This window comes from Folsomia candida, unplaced genomic scaffold, assembly GCF_002217175.1.
Source record: "Folsomia candida strain VU population unplaced genomic scaffold, ASM221717v1 Fcan01_Sc001, whole genome shotgun sequence".
Taxonomy (NCBI): Eukaryota; Metazoa; Arthropoda; class Collembola; order Entomobryomorpha; family Isotomidae; genus Folsomia; species Folsomia candida.
The window spans coordinates 25,424,784-25,445,818 of NW_019091193.1; the positions used below are offsets into that span (position 1 = coordinate 25,424,784).

At 40.6% G+C, this 21,035-nt stretch overlaps 1 protein-coding gene across 2 annotated transcripts in view; it reads right to left on the reverse strand.

Moving 5' to 3' along the window:
* LOC110845342 (C-Maf-inducing protein) overlaps nucleotides 1-21,035 on the reverse strand; it is a 67,771-nt gene that overhangs the window by 5,105 nt on the left and 41,631 nt on the right. Inside the window, exons 5-18 of one of the 2 annotated variants that reach the window (XM_022091746.2) lie at nucleotides 18,466-18,555; nucleotides 17,593-17,634; nucleotides 17,392-17,467; nucleotides 17,200-17,267; nucleotides 12,897-13,000; nucleotides 12,738-12,827; nucleotides 12,530-12,625; nucleotides 12,361-12,453; nucleotides 8,121-8,277; nucleotides 3,953-4,210; nucleotides 3,432-3,480; nucleotides 3,183-3,328; nucleotides 487-561; nucleotides 384-414 (exon numbers count right to left, since the gene is read on the reverse strand). In XM_022091746.2, the coding sequence (XP_021947438.1) occupies nucleotides 384-414; nucleotides 487-561; nucleotides 3,183-3,328; nucleotides 3,432-3,480; nucleotides 3,953-4,210; nucleotides 8,121-8,277; nucleotides 12,361-12,453; nucleotides 12,530-12,625; nucleotides 12,738-12,827; nucleotides 12,897-13,000; nucleotides 17,200-17,267; nucleotides 17,392-17,467; nucleotides 17,593-17,634; nucleotides 18,466-18,555 (1,375 nt within the window). The remainder of the gene's footprint in view (nucleotides 1-383; nucleotides 415-486; nucleotides 562-3,182; nucleotides 3,329-3,431; nucleotides 3,481-3,952; nucleotides 4,211-8,120; nucleotides 8,278-12,360; nucleotides 12,454-12,529; nucleotides 12,626-12,737; nucleotides 12,828-12,896; nucleotides 13,001-17,199; nucleotides 17,268-17,391; nucleotides 17,468-17,592; nucleotides 17,635-18,465; nucleotides 18,556-21,035) is intronic. The other variant, XM_035848556.1, reaches the window with a different exon arrangement.

Genomic DNA, 21,035 nt, shown 5'->3' on the forward strand with positions numbered 1-21,035 from the left:
CATCAACGTTGATTATCAGATTTGTCGCTGCCTCAATGTATTTGATAACTAAAATAACAGCCAATATGTCCCTGTTTTGAAATATATACAACTTTTGTTAAGTGGCTGTAAAGGGCGAATGGTCACATCAATTCAGATAATAGATCCTGCCCACCTTGGCATAATGTCCATCAATCAATATTCTATCTGCATAATCCATAAAGAAGGAGTACCAACACAAAGTCACTGGAAATCAATGGGAAACCATCGGCTGGTTTGTGCGTCAAATTCATCGATGATTAAATTATCCACTCCACTTTCTACAACATTTCAAGGATTTTCCATTCGAAGCACGAACTTATCTATGTACGAGGGAATAACAATGGAGCAACAACGACACTTACATGTTAATGAGAGAAGCCCTTTGTCCGTGACCTGCAGATGTCAAAAATTACATAATTATTTACGTACTTGATAATTAGTAGCAAAAAGTATAGAATTATTAACCCGAGTCTCGCATAGGTTGAGAACCTGGAGGTTGGGTAGATGTTCCGATATCAGGACAAGTCCCAGATCACCGAACTGTAACACATTTAAATATCATTTTATTGATGTACATCTCCATTTGTTTAGTGTGCATACATGTGTATGTAAATAAGGCAGGCTTTCATTTATACACAATTAGTGGTAGGCATTGGGAAATTACGGGGAAAAAATCCTTGACATGTGTGGTTTTGCCTCTTTGTGATACACTACATAAAATTTTGCTCACTCACTCATTCCTGAACTTATCGTTAGCAGCGACCTACATTTCAGGATTCAATGAAGGGAAAAAAAAACTCTGGCTTTAGAAAGTTGACAAACGACCAAAAATTTGATTATGAAGACAGAATGCGAAAGGGCTTGGAAAGTCAAGAGTCGTTTACATGAGGGGCATGTGAGGTCATCAAAGGCCAGAATTTTAAAAGACAGCTAATCTTGGAGTGATTATGCTCTTGACAATGATGCATGGAAACTCCTTCCAAGCACATTTATCACGTTGAAATTTATCATCTTCAACCAAACAGCTCGACGAATTCATTGCAACAGTTATTTATTTATGAAGGTAGCAGGACACTCGTGAGAAATAAATGACTTGGATTTGAAAATCGGTCATTTATTATTTATGCAAGCTTCCGATCTCAACAGAGGAGACACATGCTTCATCTCTTTCTTTCTGCCAACAAGTAGTGTGGGCTATATGTAAATACACACGAGGGGAAGGTTCCGTACAACGTAATAAATATGTAATAGCATCCGATGTATGTAGCTCATCACAGATGTGTGCATGCACCACAATGAGTGCATTCTAAGCTTTTGTTATTATTGGGCCCAGTTAAAGCCAGTGAACATCCCATTATCATATTAAGATCAAATTTCTCTGACAAAGATGAATTTTTGGTCATAAATCCCTCAGTCGACGGAACTGAGGAGCTGGTTGGTTGTTCGGCTCAGGCAGCTCTCTAATCTTGCTCAAAAGTCAATCCGTACCCCAATTCTGTAGTCGAATGAAACCGTCCAAGCGAATTTGGCAAAGGATGATATTACTCTTGGACAATTATGCAAAGCATATACTTTTGAAATATATATGCTCCATCCTCCTGCTATATAAATATATGCACTGTCTGCCACAATTGACATAAAATGTGTAGAATTCGTAAAATCTTATTTCATTCTAGAAAATAGCTTCTTCAAGAAGAGAGAGATTGCTTGCTTTCACTGCCTCCACTCGGATTTAGGAGGATGTGAAGGACACTTGGATCCTTTGTGTTCTATGGGACTTGCGAGCAATCACTTTTCTCATCATTTTGCATCTGCCCGTAGAGGAAGCATCCGCATTTGATGCTTTGTGCAATATGATATTAATTTGAAGCAGGCGACAACGTATGTGCACACATCTTCTTGCACTCTGTTTTCAAAAGTTATATGTACTATGTACCAATATGCACATGTGTGTATGCATACTTACATGTGATATGTACGATCTGAGAACGGGCTTTGAACTATACAAGGGCAAAGTGTCATACATGGAATTGATATGTATGTACATGCACTGCCATACTGGCTCATGATCAGAGGAATCTTTAGCGTGCACAAACTAAAAAGAGCGTCTAAAGTGAAAAATGTTGCACGGACAGCTCTTACTTGCTGCTTAGTTGATGCCAATATGGTGCATAGCAAAAAATTATTGTCTCGCAGGAAGGACACTCTTTTCTAAGGCTTTTATGAGTGATGGAGGGGTGGCGGAGATCGAATACATGATTACGAAGGCTGAACCCTATGCTATCGTAGTTTATTACGAGGACGGGAGGGAGAGAGGGGTGTCAATATTGCCCTTAGAATTTGCAAAACTTTCACCTACTGCTCCATTCTAATTGCTCAAGTTTATCAATGAGAAAGTTTCGACTGCTTCCAAAGATGTTTTTCGTGTCATGTCAAGATCCAAAGACGTTGAATCTTGAGAAATTTAGCTCGAAAAATAATTCCCCTTGATGAATTTCTTCATGATGCTCCTGAGGGTAAAGGTCTCAAAATTGAGTTTGTGAACTAAATTCAAATTGACTTGTAGATGAGAAAGTGAGTTGACTAATGGAAGACACTTCTCAGCTCCTCATTTCACTGGGCGTGCTGGAAGCTATCCTTATCGCCAATTCTCAAGTGGGCATGATGATCACTCTCAATTTCACTCTCTCTCTATGCATAAGCCTGGCATCCCAAACAAGATGACGTGCATTATCACATTATGCTACGACTGGATGCAACGAGCTCATAAAATATTTTTCAGGCCGCCGATCCTCCTACATTTTACTCCAATAAGTGCACGAACAGTGTATATGCAAATTGGCCAAGCATATTACCACGCCGTTATTTTTCATTGCAGGGTGACCAGATGTACATATATAAAATATGTGCACACAAATTAATATCCCCCCTGTCACACCACACCACACACCTGAACTCTATACTGTCACCACCGCCACAAACGGGTCAGTGTCTCATGAGAGGGTTATGAAACAAATTTAAAAGTTGTTGGGTACGAACAGGTCATTTGTCGGGTGGACGCGAGTAGACAAATGAAATGCTCGAGTGCAAAAAGTGGTCAATATATCAGGACTTTGGGTTTGCGAGGCTAAGGTGGGGGGATGGCATGGGAGAATTGTTACCTGTGTGCACCAAAGGTTCAAGTAGCGAAGGGATGGCAGTTTGATTAATTGTTCTGCACAAGCGCTGGTCACGCCGGTGAAGGCAAGGCTGAGACATTCCAAATTCCCAAAGGAGCCACAACTCAAGAGCTTCGCCAGGTCGTTATCTGCGCAGAAAATTATCACTTATTTCCCATTTTCAGGAATTCCATATGGCTGGATTAAGCTAGACTGCACACATATATTGAAAAGAACAAACAGCAGAATTACCTGTCGAGCGACTGGGCAAAGTTAATTTTCGTGGACCCCCTTTCTGTTGCTGTGAACAAAGAACAAAAGCAATTTCACACTTGAGCAAAGCAAAACCAAACTGTAATTACCACAACCACCTTCTTTCTCAGTTAGACACCCCATTTTTCTTTCTCACACAAGGGCTCCTATCCATAAGCCCGCCTGCTTTCACCCCAACAACCCCAAATCACTACCAGAAGACGGATTTATTTATCTAAGTACTTGCCATTGTTTAGCAAGATAACCATGCATGTAAATACATATGCACACGCTCTTAATTCTTGTAGCGTATAAAGACAACACAATGCAAAATGTCACGTAACGTTAAAACGTGCATTTTAACTTGATCAGCAAGATTATTCAAAGCTAGGTAGTAGTAAGTAACCTCTAATATCACCGCTCGCTGACATGTTGCACTGTGTTGTCATTATACGCTGAATATCACTGTATTTAGATGGATATGAGCATGGTGGTAGAAGTGCAAAAGATGTGAGACGTACCAATTCCTTGAGATGAAGTTGTCTGCTACAGAGAGCGAGATAATTCGCCCTTCCGGTGGGCGTGCTTTGGAGGGTTGTCGCGATCTGAACACGTTGGTCATCACTTTGAACGATTTGCCACTCGAGGAGAGTGCAAAGTGCCTCTTGAGCTGCTTCATGTTCCCTCAAGGCCAGCAGTAAACAGCTGCCCAACAATTTCCCCCCGAGTTGACTTAGAAATCGCTTCCGACGGTGGCAACAGCTTAGCAAACGTTCCAACTACAAAAATGGGGATTACAAAGCTTTAAATCAATATCAATACTTTAAAGTAATTTGATACATAAATCAAGGTTCGAGAGTGAGTCCGTGTGTGTAAGTAGCAACATTTGCCTTTCTGTACTTGATGTCACATTGTCCAGTCTTTTTTCAAGGGTCAAGTAAGTGCTGGTTCAACACGTCACTCAGCATACTCCTTAAGCATATGCATATGTACATACATACATCCACATGCAGGATGGAGTTATCTACATATTTGGGTTCGAAATAATTCAAATATTGAAGCATCTGTTCCAAAACTGAGGATCCTCTGAAACGGGAAGCATGGCCGATATCTTCCCTGGAACAAATGGAAGGACGACTGGCTGGTTGTTGCATGGGGTGGATTTGTTAGGAAACTATATGGCTTTGATACCAGGATGCCGATATCGCGGGTGGTATGTGATGTAATTGCGGAGGACTCGCATCTATCTCAACCTCCTCATCGACAACCCTCACTCAACTTTCTCCACAGCTCTCAAGCTTTACTTTGCATTTAAATTGCAAAATAGAAATATGGTCTGGCACGTATCTGCATAATGATACTTGAGCTTGTATATAGAAGCCCGTGCTAGTTTTCAGTACGAAATTTCACATCCCTTGCCTGCACGCTGCTTTTACCCTTCCACTCTCTGTGTGAGACCGTAATTCAAAAATTCAATATGCCATTGATAAGGAGTGATGAGGTGCTGGTGGAAGCCCACTTGGATGAATGGCTCGCATAGATGTAGACATACATGGCAGTTCTGCCCAAGTGCTCAAATTCGGAACAAAAATGGTAACAGAATAATTTCCCTAAGCTTTCTTTTCTCGAAAAACTCACGCTGCTCGAAAAACTTGCTTCTAACCCAGCTCTGCAAAAATACTCTGCAGACTCCTCAGAAACAAAACTTGAATCCAATTTTTTACTGGAGCTGGAGTCAGAGTGAAAATAGAAAGTTCTTCACCGTTGAGATAATAGTGTTCTTGCTCTAATGCGGCTGTGTATGTAACACGAGATCCAGCTAGGCTAAAATGTAAGTGCACATGGAGTCGACACCCACCCGCCGTATGTTTGGCCGGCCCGTGGAAAGTGCTAAACGGACGAGAAGAGGGAGGGAGAAAGTATTACCTTCCTTATGGTTTGACACGTCTCGGCTAAAATGGCCGAGTACAGCATTATCAGCAGTTGAATGAAAATGGAAACAAAAGAACAGGCTAATGCAGATACAACTATTTTTCTGTCCGACTGAAGCACACTCTCCAAATCTAATAGCCCAGAATGCATGGTATACATTTCTACCTATGAACTATTCAGATATAGAGTGACAAACTTAAGCCGGACCAATAATTCATCGTGAATAACATAATGACCGAGTTGTCTTCTTCCCAGAGTGAAAGCCCATTTAGCTTTTATATATCGCATTTCTGCATCTCTTTCAACATTTCAATGACTTTGTCGACTGTATATGTTTAAGCAAAAAGTCGTCCACGTGTCATGTCAGCAGTACTTAACACGCGTATTGCCACTTTTTGGCCATATTTATCTGGATATGAGAATGTTTCGGAAATAAAAATTTTAAAATCTATGCAATGAATATTGTGTAACAAGCAGGGAAACCTGCTCAATATTTTTTGTTGACATGATAGCAAAACATAGTCCCCACCACCCGAAGCAGACCCCATTAGTTTCACCCAATCTGCAAATTCATTGCCATTCTTTATTTTATTTCCTTCCGCTCTTCTTAATTTCGCGTCTGGCTCCCGTCATGTCTTTGGTTGCAGGGATGCATTTGTCAAACCAGGACGAGAGAAAGAGACACGCAAAAAAGCCCCGAAAGAATTTAAATGAAATTGAGCAATTACGTTATATCGCGTTTTTTTGCTTTGTTTGAGCATTTTTTCTCAAGTTCTGAAAAGAGTCGAGGTTGTAAAAGAAAATTGTCTGCGGTATGCCAATTTATCTGATTTTGTCTTTGTTCGCCCCACGAGCACAACACAGCAAATACGTAGTTACGCAATGATGGGAAGTAAGTTTGTTGGGATGGAGAGAGCGAGTCCATTTTGACTCATGAAACAAATCTCAGTAGATCAGAGAGAGGATGACTCTTTGGTCTGTACTCTCTCATATATGGGCCATAAAATTGAACTTTCTGACTGCAATTGGTCCTCTTGGCCATATCAAGTCTACGACCAAACTACATATAAACTAACTGCACAACGAGCCTCATTCCATAAAAGAGCAGCCGCATTTAACTTGAACCAGCCCCTTCTTCCCCCAATGGGTACATCATCATTCCCACCGTTTCCTAAGTTCCCTTCCCATTCATTTATGCTGATGTGGTTCAGGAGCAAGTGCACTACTTACACTGAAAGTACAAAATTACTTACATGCCTTTACGGTTATTAGTGCATAGCTGGAAAAAAATGCAAACAAAGCTGGTCAAGTTCTGCTCATGTATGTACTGCCCCTGCCTATTCTTGATGATAATCGCAAATTCTCCATCATTCTCTACGTATCAATCGTAGTAGTCCCCACCCACCAACAACGAGTGCTCCCCAAACCGTAATTGTTTTATATTTATTATTTTGCAATGTCCGATAAACTTAATCCTACATTGCTTAAAATTTCGTTTGTTGGACGGGTGCGAAAGTAAGACGCTAGATGTTCCATTAGCACATGCCACAATTAAAGACTTCTGGGAGTCGCTTAACACCAGACACATTCTAAACTCTCTGATCTTCCATTGTTTGTATGTACTACAAAATATCAACCATGTTCACCCCAACGATTTAGGCTTCATTATAACTCTGAGCTCAGCCTGGACTCATTGATATTCGGTGTATGTTATAGTCTCGTAAGTGAAGGGAGGCAGACTGAATTGCTTACCAGGAATTGACGATGAAGCTGCCAAATTGGGGCAGCAGCAGTTCTTTTGTGACGACGAGTAAAATTAAAGCGTAGGCAAATGCAGACCTTGTGAGTCAGTGGCGAAAGGATTAGGAAACAAACGCATGAAAGGTCTTTGATGTTTTTTGTGATAATTTAAATTGAGCAACCAAGCTGAAATTGTAACTGTAAACATCAAAAACGTTAAAGTCTACCATTGCATTGTGGCAGCAGGGGCATATGCAGCTTTCTCCCACTCTTTGTCTCCCTTCACAAAGAGTATCAAATTCGAATACATATTTAGTTGTATCTCAGTAAGTATGGTCTCAGCGTGTGTATGTAGTTTTTCACGAGTCAATTGCTGTCACAGAACAGTTTTGCAAAGCATTTCTGCACCCACTCGTGCTGCTTACTCACAAATGATATCTGAAGATCTGACGATACGTGTATTTATTTTTTAGAAGTAAGTTCAAGTTGAATTTGAGGGGCAAACTTATTTCATTTTGACATTCGTGTGAGTAAAAGGTCAAGAATGTTGTTGTTGCTGACACATAACTTTTTGTCCTCCACTGTCACACCCAAGTGACGCAAATGGTATAGCATTGTGTTGATTTATTGAGCTTTTGAATTGGTAAAAAACCCTGCTTTCAAATCACAACCTCAACAAGTCAGTCGCTCGTCCACTTCGGAATGGTTCAAATCTACTCAACTTTTTTGCTTTATCTTTACCCATCGCTGCTGCTGTACGAAACCAGCGCGTCCATATGTACGTATCATCTGTAGAGGGTGCAAGAAGGAGGAAAAATGTGTGTTCAAAGTTGTAAATGAATAAACTGAGAAAAGCTGTTTGTGTTGTCTTTTAGTCGTCTTTGTCACTTGTCCTGTCTAACGGAGCGTCCAAGCGGGCTCGTACTTTCATTGTCTGTCGTAAATGTCTGGGAACATGGGAGATCTCGCGAGTTGAGATTGTTGAGCGATTGTCGAGAGGAGAGGAGAAAGTCTTACCATTAGTCCCCAGAGTTCTCCGTCGTCTGAACATCCGGAGAAGGAGGGCGAAAAGATGGAAAAGTAGCCCTCCTTGCCGTCCCGAATGCCCAGCACCATTTGATGAACATCACACCGATGGTCCGTCCCGATCCTTCTTATCACGGAAGACAGGCTCCTGCAAACAATTCAATGAGGGTTAGATGGAGGAGGAGGAGGTGACAAATCTCGCCTTATTCAATTTCATCTCTTCCTCCCAAATGTGAACCCATTTTCCTGGAAAGTTGAAACAGAATTTGGACATTGATCTATCTGGAGACCGAAAGTTCGACGCCGAGTTGAATCCCTCAAGTATTTTTCTCACTTTCCGATAATACATACATTCGTTGAGAGATTGCGGCTCTGCTCTCGTACAGCAACACGACTCACCACCAGACACGCAAATGTTCACTGTTTTTTTTGACTGGTGGTGAGTGTAGTCCAAAAATGAGGGAAGGAAAGGAAAAACAGGAATAATTGCTGCTGGGTTTTCTCTCGAGAGAGAATTGGCTGTGTACAAAATTACTTAATTTTATCCTGGATGCCCATTGCAGAGTGACGTAAAAATGGGAATGTGGCGTGGGAATTGCATATTGTAGGCAGTTAGTTGTTTAATCGAGTGTTTCACCACTCCCATTACGCTCCCAGTTAGAAGCAGGAGCTCTCTGTCGGGCACTTTCACTCGGCTTTCACTCCCAAAACAGAAGGGGATACACACACGACTACAGTAGATCTAAGAAAAACTTTGCACTTTTCCGTGAAAACTAGCAAACTGTACAGTCAATGGAAAAAGTATTGGCAACCCCCACGCTAGCTAAATAAAATTGGCTATAACCTTGGAATGCATTATACAATTGGCATGCAAATTTGTAAGCATTTAGCAAATATAATGTAGTTTTCGATTATAATCATGTTTTAATGATTCAAATTGGATAAACACAGTTTTTAAATAATTTGTTGGAAAATTTGCGAAATTAACCCGCAAGAAGTATTGGCAACCCTTAACTTTAAAAGTCATTATCAAAGACACGGCAATTTTGTTTCGATAAACTGCTTCCAGTACCGCGTAGCACCTCGTCTCGATGCAATAAGAGCAGAAATACGCCTTGGAATTGACTAGACAGATTTCTTTATAACCCTTTTGGATATGGTTTCCCAATCTTCTTTCGAACTTTTGACAAGCTCGTTTCTTGTAGAGTGATTTCCCACCAGTCTCTCTTTTCTCATCCCGGACAATCAGAATCACATCGGGAGACTGTGCAGCTAACGAAAGAAGCTTAGTCTTTTCTGTCTCCAAAAATGTGCATCGTTAATGTGGATGCATGTTTTGGGGCCACTGCATTTTTGTAATATGAAATTACTTCCTAGGTCAGGTTTTTGTGAAATGTTTTCAAATTATCGTTTCGAATGATTAATTAGACCTCATTGGTCATAACTTCATCGATAGTGACCAGCTAACTACGCAACGACCTAGTCATTCAACCCCAATCCATAATCGATCCTTCTCCGAGCTTGACTACCAGACGGCAGCATTCATTTTTGAGAGCCTCATTTTGCATCCTCCAAACTCTAACCATCCAACCCGCACCGAATAAGTTAAATTTACTTATGTGAGACCACTAGACCCTTCTTCATCAATTGGAAGCCTATTTAGGGTGGTATTTAGCTGATTTAAATACCTTGAGTTGATTCGTTTCGGGAGCCTTCCCTTTTATGGGGCTACTGGACCCTGAAACCCCATGACGTGATTTTTGATTGATCACCATATTTTATGAAATATTGACTCCACAGTTGGTTCTCAAATTCTAAGTGGTTTTGGGTGTTGAAATCTTAGGATTTCAAGCAATTTGTTTTTTGATTCATCATTTGCGTTCGGGCGTAGGTGACTTTTTTCTTCCGCATCATGGAAAAGCAGATACTAAAATTGTCATTTTATATTTCTTGGCTACATTTCCAATAGCAAATATGGAAAAGTATGTTTTCCATTGATTTTTCGATATCCAAGTTTTTTTGCGAAAAAGAAATGAATATTTCTCACCGCACCAAATACAGTTCGTTAGGTGTCGCCATTTTGGTTCCAGACAACACAACTGCTGACTTAAAATGTAGCTATCGTCGTATTTTGTCACCTAATTAACTTACCGTAATGAAGTGTGGTAGTTCATTAAGAAAGTTGTTTCGCGTAATTAATTTGGCCACATGTTGCCAATACTTTTTGCTGGTGAATTTTGCAAATTTTCCAATAACTTATTTAAAAACTGTTTATTTAATTTTAATTAATAAATCATGATTATAATCGAAAACTATATTATATTTGCTAAATGCGAACAAATTTTCATACCAATTGTATAATGCATTACAAGGTTACAGCCAATTTTATTTAGCTGGCATGGGGGTTGCCAATACTTTTTCCATTGACTGTAGAATGTGAATTATTGACACAAGTCAATTTCCCAAATGTGAGAACATGTTTCTGCTCATGCACTGACTTTCGTTCGAGAAATGGGAATTGAATAATCTTATCCAATTATTGTTTTATGCCTGTCTTTTCTATCGTGTCAAAAGCAGAGTTGCTGGCATAGACTATTTTATCATTTGGTCTGTTTAGGACTGATTATATGAGTTCTTTGCCTTTTCAATTAAAGGTGTTACCCTAATTATTTATCCAGCAGGGACGAGCAGTGTTGTACAAAGTGTGCAATTACTTAACTTTATTTAGGACAAGGCATGACGCTAGAAAAAAAGGTTTTTTGCTCATTCGGAGGAATTAGCTTTCTCGAGGTATGGACATCTCGAGTCTTAAATCTGGGATATGTGCCCTATCTCACAATCTGTCCTCAGCCATATCTTCTTATCGGCCTTGTATTTTCCACGACTGGTCCGAAGAGTAAAAAACAAAGAGCTATGGTCTGTTTCCTGCCGATGCATTGCTACATCTGGTGCTACATACGGACGGACGTCCGTACGTAGCACCGATTCTTTCTCTTTCTCCATTCGTTTCTCGAGGAGGGTGAAAGTCAGGACATGGACCAGGTTTTTGGGAAGTGTATCCAACTTAACGAAGTTAATCCTGTCTTGGGCCAGGAGTAACTCTTCACTAAAATCTGCAGCAATCCTCAGCTCATCTGCAGTGTCCGCGTGTCATTGTACGATGAGAAAACAACGACTTATGGGAAAGTCGAGGATAGAGAAAAGTGAAATGGAATTTACTTTACTGCCGCCTGTTCTCTCAATTATGTTTTTCCTGGCCTAGTGGCAGCAACAGCGGCAGCAACAACTACGCGACGACGACGACGACGAGATGATGTAAATCTGTAGGGAAGCAGAAAAGCAGATGAGACAACTGCCGGCGAAGCATGATGTTGAGGAGAAAGTCTGTGCCTCACCACCAACCAGCACCGTAATCAGAGGCAGGCAGGTCCTAATAAAAGGCCAAACAAGCGAGTAGCCCACTTTCCCTGCCCGGCCTGGTGCTTGATACTCAAATCTATGTCAGCTAGCTGGATGGGAAGAGGGGAAGAGTTGGCTTAGTGGAGGGCTTTGTTATCTTGTTGTTGTTATACTTAATCCTTCTCTTGTCCTCAAGATTAATTTCATTTCCTCCGCGGAAGAGTTTGTTATTAGTTCATTTCAGAGTGGGAGAAAGCAGGGAGAAAAGTAGACTTTAATCGTAACCTATGCAGAAATAAGGAGGAGGCAACGCGGCCGGGATGAGTGAGGATCGGAGCAGACCGGAGCAGCAGCAGACAAGATCGTTCCAGTTTTATTTGCTTAGCCTTATGGTCCCACTATCTACAAGTTACGAACACTGGAGCATTTTAGTCATGAGATTAACCGAGTAAACTGAAACTCAACAGTCTGTGAATAAATCCTGTGGCAGGGAACAGTTGACTCCCTCCACAGCCCGTTGCCCTGTCCAAACATGTGTCCTGCATGAGGCAGTAAAAGGGGACAGTAAACAGATCCTTGATATTGACATGAACTTTGGGCTCAGGTAGAAAATAATAATTCTGCCCATGTCTCAAGAGATGTTGGTTTTTGCAATCAAGTCTCAATTTCATTACGACGAGGCAACCTTCCCTTTGCATAAAATTCTAGGAAATTGCTCTCGCATAAGATTTATGTGTGCATATGTACTTTGAGTGAAGGGTCCAGAGAATATACGGCATGCAGTAAAAGCATGCACATTTGGATGTATCGCATTGTTCTGATCTCAACTCACCGTGTGAAGAATGAGTTTGATAAGGCCTCCTCTGGAAAGGGGATGGGTTGCAACAGTTGTGCCAGGCTTGGCCTCCAGTCTTCAAACTCTGATCTGTAACGTTATTGCTATTGTTCATCGTGGCATGGGTCACTTGGTTTGATGCACCCTTGAATAAGTTCTAACTTACATGGTGTCCAGTACGGCCAAATAGCACAGCAACTGTTCATCATACGGAATATCTTTCATACTGTCGGCATTCAGTCCAAGGTTGCTTGGCTTGCTGCTAAATAGAGGGGTTTTCAGAGATATGAAACACATATAGATTGACAGATGGATAGATTTATTTTGCATCCCAGACTCTTTTAAAGCGAAAAAACGTATTTATTTATGGTTACCTGAATATTTGGAACATGGCAGCAAGGCAGACGGAGACTAGATTGGAGAGGACTCTGGGATGCGGACAACTACTGGCTGGGCCGTGCATGCTGTAAAAGTAATCCAGTGTAGGTTAGGAAGTCATAATTCCTCGTCTCATTTCTTCCTCGTTTATTTACCTTTTGACGAAATTTCTAACGACGTTAACTCCATCATTATGGCAGTTGAGTGCTTGGATAAAATCTTGTATAAAGCGTCGCATGTACGGATATTTCCCAAAGTCCTGGAAAATATGTAATCGATCTGTCAGTAACGTAATACTGGGTAAATTATATTATGTTCATGTATTTGTTTGTGTAATGTGTACATTGCACAATATGAATTTCCATGTTCCTGGAAGTAATTATACAACTCAAATCTATTTCGTACGCAGAGGGGACGCCAAGATGAATGCAGGTTTCTCCGTTAGTATTATGCTAGTACACTACTATAATAGTCAAGATTCGTGTGAAGTTAAATCTAGCAAAAACAGAGTAAGTACATACTTCCAACGAATCGAATTTGGTAAATTGATAGTATTTTGTCGGAATCGTGAATCTTCCAACGTGTCAAATTTGGGCCAAAAGTCGCCTTATTCAGGTCATCAGGGCCCGTTTGTGCGATACTCCTATCGCAACCACCACTGCCACCATTTTATGATGGGTGTGACCCCCGAGTTTAAAACTTACATTAGTGCCACCAGCAGATACATTGTTAAGTACGAACACAACCAGCACCACACCACACCACCCACAAACACGATCAATTGAGGTAGGAAAAGTAGAAACGCATATCATCGACATGTTCTCTTGAAACCTTTTTGCGATCTTCTTAGGTTTCTCCGCATTACTTTTCTTGAGGAGCAATAACTTAATGTTTTTCCTGACCTTTATCCCTAATCGCACCGCCGCCCTGCCCCGTAATACAGAAATATTGCACAAGAGGTGGTGCGGCTGGAGGGAGGAGAGCCAAGTAATCCTGACGCGATATCCAATCTTATTACTCCTCTTATTTCTCCCTCACTGCATGACGATGGAGGAGACGAGGCCGGTAGTCATAAATCATTGGGTGTAAGAAAGGAGGAATTGGCATCAATCATCCTTCCTATCACCACCTCCTAATCCGTAATGTCCAACACTGCCCAAACTTATTTGTTACAAAACCCTTGTGCTCTGCTGCTCCTGCTTTAAAACAAAAGTGGGTCTGCCCGCATTCCTTCCCGGCTGCTCGCTCGAGGTAATTTATTAATAAGCAATACCATATACTTCTCGTACTTAGATATTGGGCACCACAACGGTGTGCCGGAAATAAGTTATGTGCCGTTTGACTACTTGGACGACTTGGTGCGAGAAAATAACTCGCTTTCTGTGTTCAACACAATGTTATTTTTCTACTTGAAAGGAATCGAGATTTGTGAGCCGTATGTTCTCCTCCAGGTCTTATCGATTGAATTGGATAGAATTTGATTATGGGGTCAGCCAGCCTTCGGAGATTTGTTATCACATTTGACTCACAAACAAAAGAATTCGCTCGACAAGATTACATCCATTCCAATTGCAATTTACTCTGCCCTTGTGACACACTCTGAAGCATATCCGGCGATTAAGTCCTTCTCTTGGACATAAATAAAATCCACCAAACTTTATAGCGCTGTGAGAATTCAAAGATCTATATTGAATTGGATCATGAAATCAATCAAAATCGAAATTGGATGTGGTTGCTGGATCTCTTGCTTAGATTGGTGGAGGATCAGAGAGAGAGGGACAGACAGCAAAAAGTGACCTCCCTTTGTTGAATTGGAATAAACTACTGGAATGGCTTAGAATTGGATTGGGGTTACATATTTGTGCAAATACACCACAAACACAGAAAGTATGTCTGGTCTTTCCTCTCTTTGAGTGAATATTTACTGGTTTTTATAATGCATAATAAATAAATCACATGGGAAGCTATTGAGTTGAAAGACGATAAATTTGAGGATGAAGAATGTTTTGAGAATCCATGCAGAAAATAATGAGATCAGACATTAATGCCACGCAGATGCTATAAATATCAAAAGCAGTTTCTCTCCCGGAAATATATAATTTCAATAATGTAAAGTGATAATCCAAATCAGTTCTGACTTTACTCAAGTGAAATTAAATACGTAATCCGTCATCGCACAGATATTTCTCTGCACTGAAAAATTAAGAATGATTTTGCAATCGAGGGCTTCGAGGAGGAGCGTCTCGCTAAAGTGACTTTGTAATGGGGAAAAAATTACTCGAAACATGTTGAGCCAGTGCGGACCTACGTAAATGCATTTATTATGCAAAGACGGAAAGTTGATGGCAATACGCCAAACTCTTCAATTTCAATACTCGAGGCAAATTCACTACCGACCGATGATGCTGAGGCGATGGCCAACTTTCACTTTGCCCAAATTTTACCCAAATGTCTCATCAACTCCTTCTTACTCTCCAAATTCAACAAGCACGAGGGCAAAATTGCTTTAGATCGTTAATGGATTCCAAATTGGGCCTTTTATGTATACGCAGCAAGTGCTTGGTTCGATATATGCACACTTCCAAGGCTCATTCGTTCGTTGGTAGGTGCACTCCAGACAGTCGCACCGTTGTTGACTGGTGTTATTCCATATCTCGAGTATGCTCACGGCATAGACTAATACCAACTGTATCTTCCATTTGTGCTGCTGCAAGTCAATTCCAATTATGAGAGCACATTTACTTATGCCTAGGGCTTCCCACAAGACGGGACAAGACAAGATTATACGTCTTGTCTCGTCTTGTTGCAATCTGCGGGACGAAATATCAAGACAAGACGGGACGACAAGCTGTCCCGTCTTGTCTTGCGTCCCGTCTTGCCCGTCCCGTGCAAGACGGGACAACACGGGACGCACATGTTTTAAATGGGTTGAATTTTAAATCCATTCACAAAATTTAAGTACGCTTCAGGAAGCATGATACAAATTGTTTTTACTAATTACAGAATAATTTAACCAAGGTTTCGACCTTCGACCTTCGACGGTTTTTCACATTACACAGTGTGTAGTGGGAAAAAGACCTGTGCCATCCCTAAAACGGAAAACCTCTGTTTTGGTTTGATAGGAAACTGCTTGTTTTGAAATTTATGTTCTCAAGACTTACCTTCATGTTCGTATTGTACACAAAATTCTAACTTCTAAATTCTATTTCATGATAACGTATTAGATACAGCTATCCAAAAAATATTCGATGATTCGTTTCGATCGAATTTCCAATATAAGGGAATTACAATTTCACCTAAGTTATATTTTACTGAACAAATACCACCGTTGTACTGAGTTTTAAATTCAATTTTGATGAACTCCGAGATGAAAGTATCATATTTAAATTGTCGCAAGACGTCCCGTCTTGCCGAGACAAGACGGGACAAGACGTTGTTTGTCCTGTCCCGTGTCCCGTCTTGCTTGTCAAAACGCGGGACGTAAATTTCCGTCTTGTCCCGTCTTCTTGTGGGAAGCCCTACTTATGCCGTTCCTCCAAGTTTGCTCTGGTTTGAGAGAAAGCGAAAGAACAACAATTTTATGTGCAGTTTAGCCCACGTTAATATTCTCAGCAATTTAAGTTCAACTGTAAAATGTCAAATCTTACCAAAGGAAAGTGAAATTAAATTATTTAAACATTTGCAACTGTCATTACATATCCTACTGCCAGTTAGTTTGCAAAATCCACGTTTCAATTTGCTCAAGTAGTTGATAATGCTGGTCAAATAACGGGGTTGCTTATGAACTTCATTTGCATGCCATAATTGTGCACTAATTGTGTTTTTTACTTTCGAATTGACCCCCAAAGTAGCGTTGGAAGCAGTTTGAAACGATGAAAATGGCATAAAATGCCCAAATCAGCCATGTTTATGTCTCATTTGGCTAAGCGTTCTTCAGTTGTACGTTAGATCGTTTAGCCATATTCTACGCGTTTAGACCTAATCATGCATTTAATAAATTACACCTTTCATCAGCCACTTGTTTGGAACTTTCTCTAGAACGAAAGCAAGAAATAATGAAAAAATTGAAGCTTCTCATTTCTCCGATTTCTCGCACCCTGCTTTTTTATCAGCCCTTTCTGGACCGATGAAGGAGCTGGTAATGGAAATGCTTCCGAATCGGACCAGAGTGAAAGTGAAGACGAAGAGGAGAAAGACAAAAGACAAAAGATATCAAAGGGTGTGGATGACGGGAAAGATGTTTTATAATTGCATGTCATGTAACATGCATTATTTTACAGATTACTACAATTTAAGCCCTAATTTGGGTGTGATGGATCCTTGAGAAATAGGAGAGATCATACAAAGGCGTAAATTTAGGATCATGATGGTTTTGCATAATTGCAATTATCTCACAAACCCAACCTGTTTAATTTCAACGTGTCTCTTCTAAATGTATGAAATAATATTTATATTTACCATTCGAACCACTGCGCGACGAACGACTGGTGTGAATAGTTGACCCACCAATGGACAGCGGGGTCCAGCTGTAATGTACAACAATTATACCCAGTTAGTAATTTTCGGTATTATACAAATTTCCATAATTGCAAGAATGTTGATATTTTTACGCATTATTATGAATTGTTGTTAAGAACGAGTGGTTCATACCGCGACATTGCCGTGAGAAGAAGCGGCACAAGGAGGGCGGAGGGTGAGATCGCTCAAGGAGTGGAGAAAGGGCCACCTGAAATAAAATGTCGACATCTAATTGACTACTTTCACTCAGAAGAACGGATGTGTCCCATCATTTTTGTTTGTGTACATGTCTACGTAACTGGAATTATGGTAAATGCTAAATGTAAACCTTACCAGCACTTCTTCGGCCTGGTTCTTCCCTAAAAGGTCACCCGCCTGAAATTATACAAGCACATTCAAACAACGAGTCAACAAACTTATTTACTTGCTCAATATATTCACAATATTCCAGCACATTCATCATCATCACAACCGAGGAGGGTAGAACCAAAGTGTCAAATTGTGAGTGCTAATTCGTGCTCATTTTCCATCCAAATACGTACTGATAAATGCTACATATTTATGTACGTTTGTATCCTAACAAGTTATGCAGCTTTCAGGGTACCATAATTTCGTTAGGTTAAATTTCGCATGAAATGAGACTTTCTTCTACCCCTTTAACCAATGTGCTTCAAAGCAATAAGTGTTAAGAAGGAGAAATTATGCATACAAAATTTCCTTGTGTAATTTCCTGGTGTAAACAAGACGGAAAAGGGCGCGCTTATAAAATGCAAATGACCTGCAAAATGCTACACTCCATTCCAAACCAATTATGCTCAATCAACAAAATCAGTGCTACTTCTTGCATTTGTGCCCAAACTTTGACCAACTTTCCATCAAATTACCCTGCTGATTTTCCAGAGATGCCTGCAAAGAAGGGAAGGCGGAAATAATGCAAATGTTGGAATTTCAATTAGAGACTCTGGTTTGGCTCAGAATATGAATGAGAAAATCAGTTTTCACTCGCTATGTAAATTCAGCCCGAGCCGTAAAAGACACGTGTTCAACATTGAGCTGCCTACCGTATCTGCAGTAGTTCTCCAAGTTTCAGGGCATATGCATTGTTGTACTTACGGAAAGAACGATGTACTTACATTCTCGAGCTAATTATCACTTCCAGTCAACTTACTATTACATACAGATATTGATTACGAAGCAAGTTCTTACCGAGTCCAGCAGGTTGGATACGATTTCAATAGGAACATGAGAAACGCAGTCGTCTTGGAGTGGCGTTGTAGTGGCAAAGTCAACCAAACTCTGTAGAGAACAGAAAACATAATTAAGTACGTTCAACTTGTCAAATATGTAATGAGTTTTATGTAACAGAATGCTTTCATCATTTTTGTTTGATCATCGCCTAATTTAAATACTTGCCGTAATATTTCATTCTTATGCAACCTAATAAAATATACGTTTAGATAATATATGTACACACGATGTGTCTGATTGTGCACTTATTCCTTGTTACCAATTCCATTTCATGAGGATGTCAATAAATAACATGAAATAAAGCGCAATCAAAGTACAATAAGGGACATTAGGAAATGCCCCAGAGTGCGACCAATCACATCCCACGACACACCGAGGATGATAAGAATCTTCATTCAGTTTACGTCAGATGACTTTTATTCTGCTACATTACGAGGCCAATGAAATAACCGTATGTTTCTGGGAGAGAGAGAGAGAGGAAAAAAGTGCATTTCCACTTTTACGTACACGGACAGCTCCTTTTCTCCGATGTAAAAAGATAAGGGTTGATATTTGCAAACGGTGAAATCGTCAAGAAGAACCGCAGAACGGAAGAAGCGCGTCCGCACAATAGGAACGATTTACGTTTGCTTAACATTTTAAGTTGATGGGAGCCATTAAACTTTTATAAATGAGATTCTTGTTCATTTCACTAAGTTTTTGCCACTAAATTACATCACGCTCACATTTCTCTCACTCTGCAGAACTGCATCTTTTATTGCAATGGCATTTAGGGTCGTGTGTAGTGTGGTGTACGATTACGATTACCGCAGTTAGCAAATAAATAGATAAATCTCGTGAGCAAAATTGCTTCCGTCAGAGCGTAGGAGCGGCAATGTGGATTCTCTCTTAAGCCGAAATGGCCTCCTTGTTTCTCATCTTTTCCCAACTTTCTCCATAAACAAATTCTTCCATAACATGGCTGCCAGGTTTCCTGCGTCGTTAGCAAATATGTCGTTGGATTGTGAAAGAGACCCAGTCGTTGGGGCTGGCAGAGGAAAACAAACGCTTTATGCACACCACTCACGATACATGCACCATTTATCATCCAGTTTAAATGAATCATGTTCATAATCGTGTGTTTGCCTCGTTAAAAATAAAACTGCCATGCTCAAATCTGACGATGGCTTTTCCGAGCAATCCATTTGGCTAATTCAAAATAGGAAGGTTGTAAAAATGCGAGGAAATCCTAGCAGTAATATCAGGATGATTAGGGAGGAAAATTGGATGCTGGAGGGCAATCATCATCATCATTTCCAACAACTCGCACTATTTCAGCCCCGAGAGAAAGCTTAAAAAGGGTAAAAACACGAGTGGATATCTTGTTTCAGAGACGACCCAACTAATTATTCCGCAAATTCAATTGAGAGACATACGTACGCACGCTGAGTGGTGAATTATGTATACCGAAAAAGAGTGCCAGTACTTCTACGAAGGATTGGACTAGAAGTTTTCGAAGAGGGTCGGTGGGGGACGCAGAGCGGACTGACGGGGCGATGAGGAGAGACCGGAGTCAATAGCATCGTGGGCTCGCTGATCCTGAGTTTGTTTCTCGCAAGGTTTATCATGGGCCGGGGTGGGTTTCTTGGTATTTAGGTTTGGTTTTAGGTTGTTGAGATTGGTGGGTGGGTGGATGGTTGGCGGTGATGAGTGGAGATGGAGAGAGAAAAAGCTTTCAAGTCAAACACAGATAAAATCTAATGGAAATCAATATTAATGCCCTTTCCATTTGGCTTTCTCCAGTCTTTCAAGATCTTGATTTTTTACCAACTACCAACTGATTCCTACTGATTCCTTCTCCAGAATAGACGCGTCCCTCAGCAGAGGTATCCATGCTGACTCACTACGTACGCCTTTGGATGATGGTGAAGAAGATATGCGGGCTTTGGTGGGGGTTTTATCCTCTCCCCAACACAGACACACCTATGTTGCATGCACGATCTGTCCATGTCACCATTAGGAAGAGCATCATTATTTCAATGACATTTCCTTCGTTGATACTCGGACGGAATGTCGCTTCGCACGTCACATTAGTGCTACAACACGTTTGCGAAAGTAGGCGTATGATGAGTTTGTCACTGGAGATGACAATGCGGGAAGTCCATGATAAGTCCGCATGATAATGGAAAGGTGATATATTTGTACTTTTGTGAGCACTCATCATACTTTTGTCTATATAGGTCAGCTATTCTGGTCGCGTGCGTCCTTAATATTGCGAATTTCAAAGAGAAAACGTGGGATTGATGTCGGTCGGTCTGACGCAAGTTTTTGTGAACCAGTTTCATTACATTTGCATGTGGGAGACCCTGCGGTCCGTCATGGTTCATATCTTTTTTAACGGAGATGACCAAGTTCATGATTCATAAAACCATAATAAAATTCCACTTGGTCGTAATTTATTGCTTTCGCCTACACATATTTATATGATGTATGAATATAAATGAGGTGATGTATGTTAATTTCATTCAGTGAAAGTGTAGAGGAAGTGT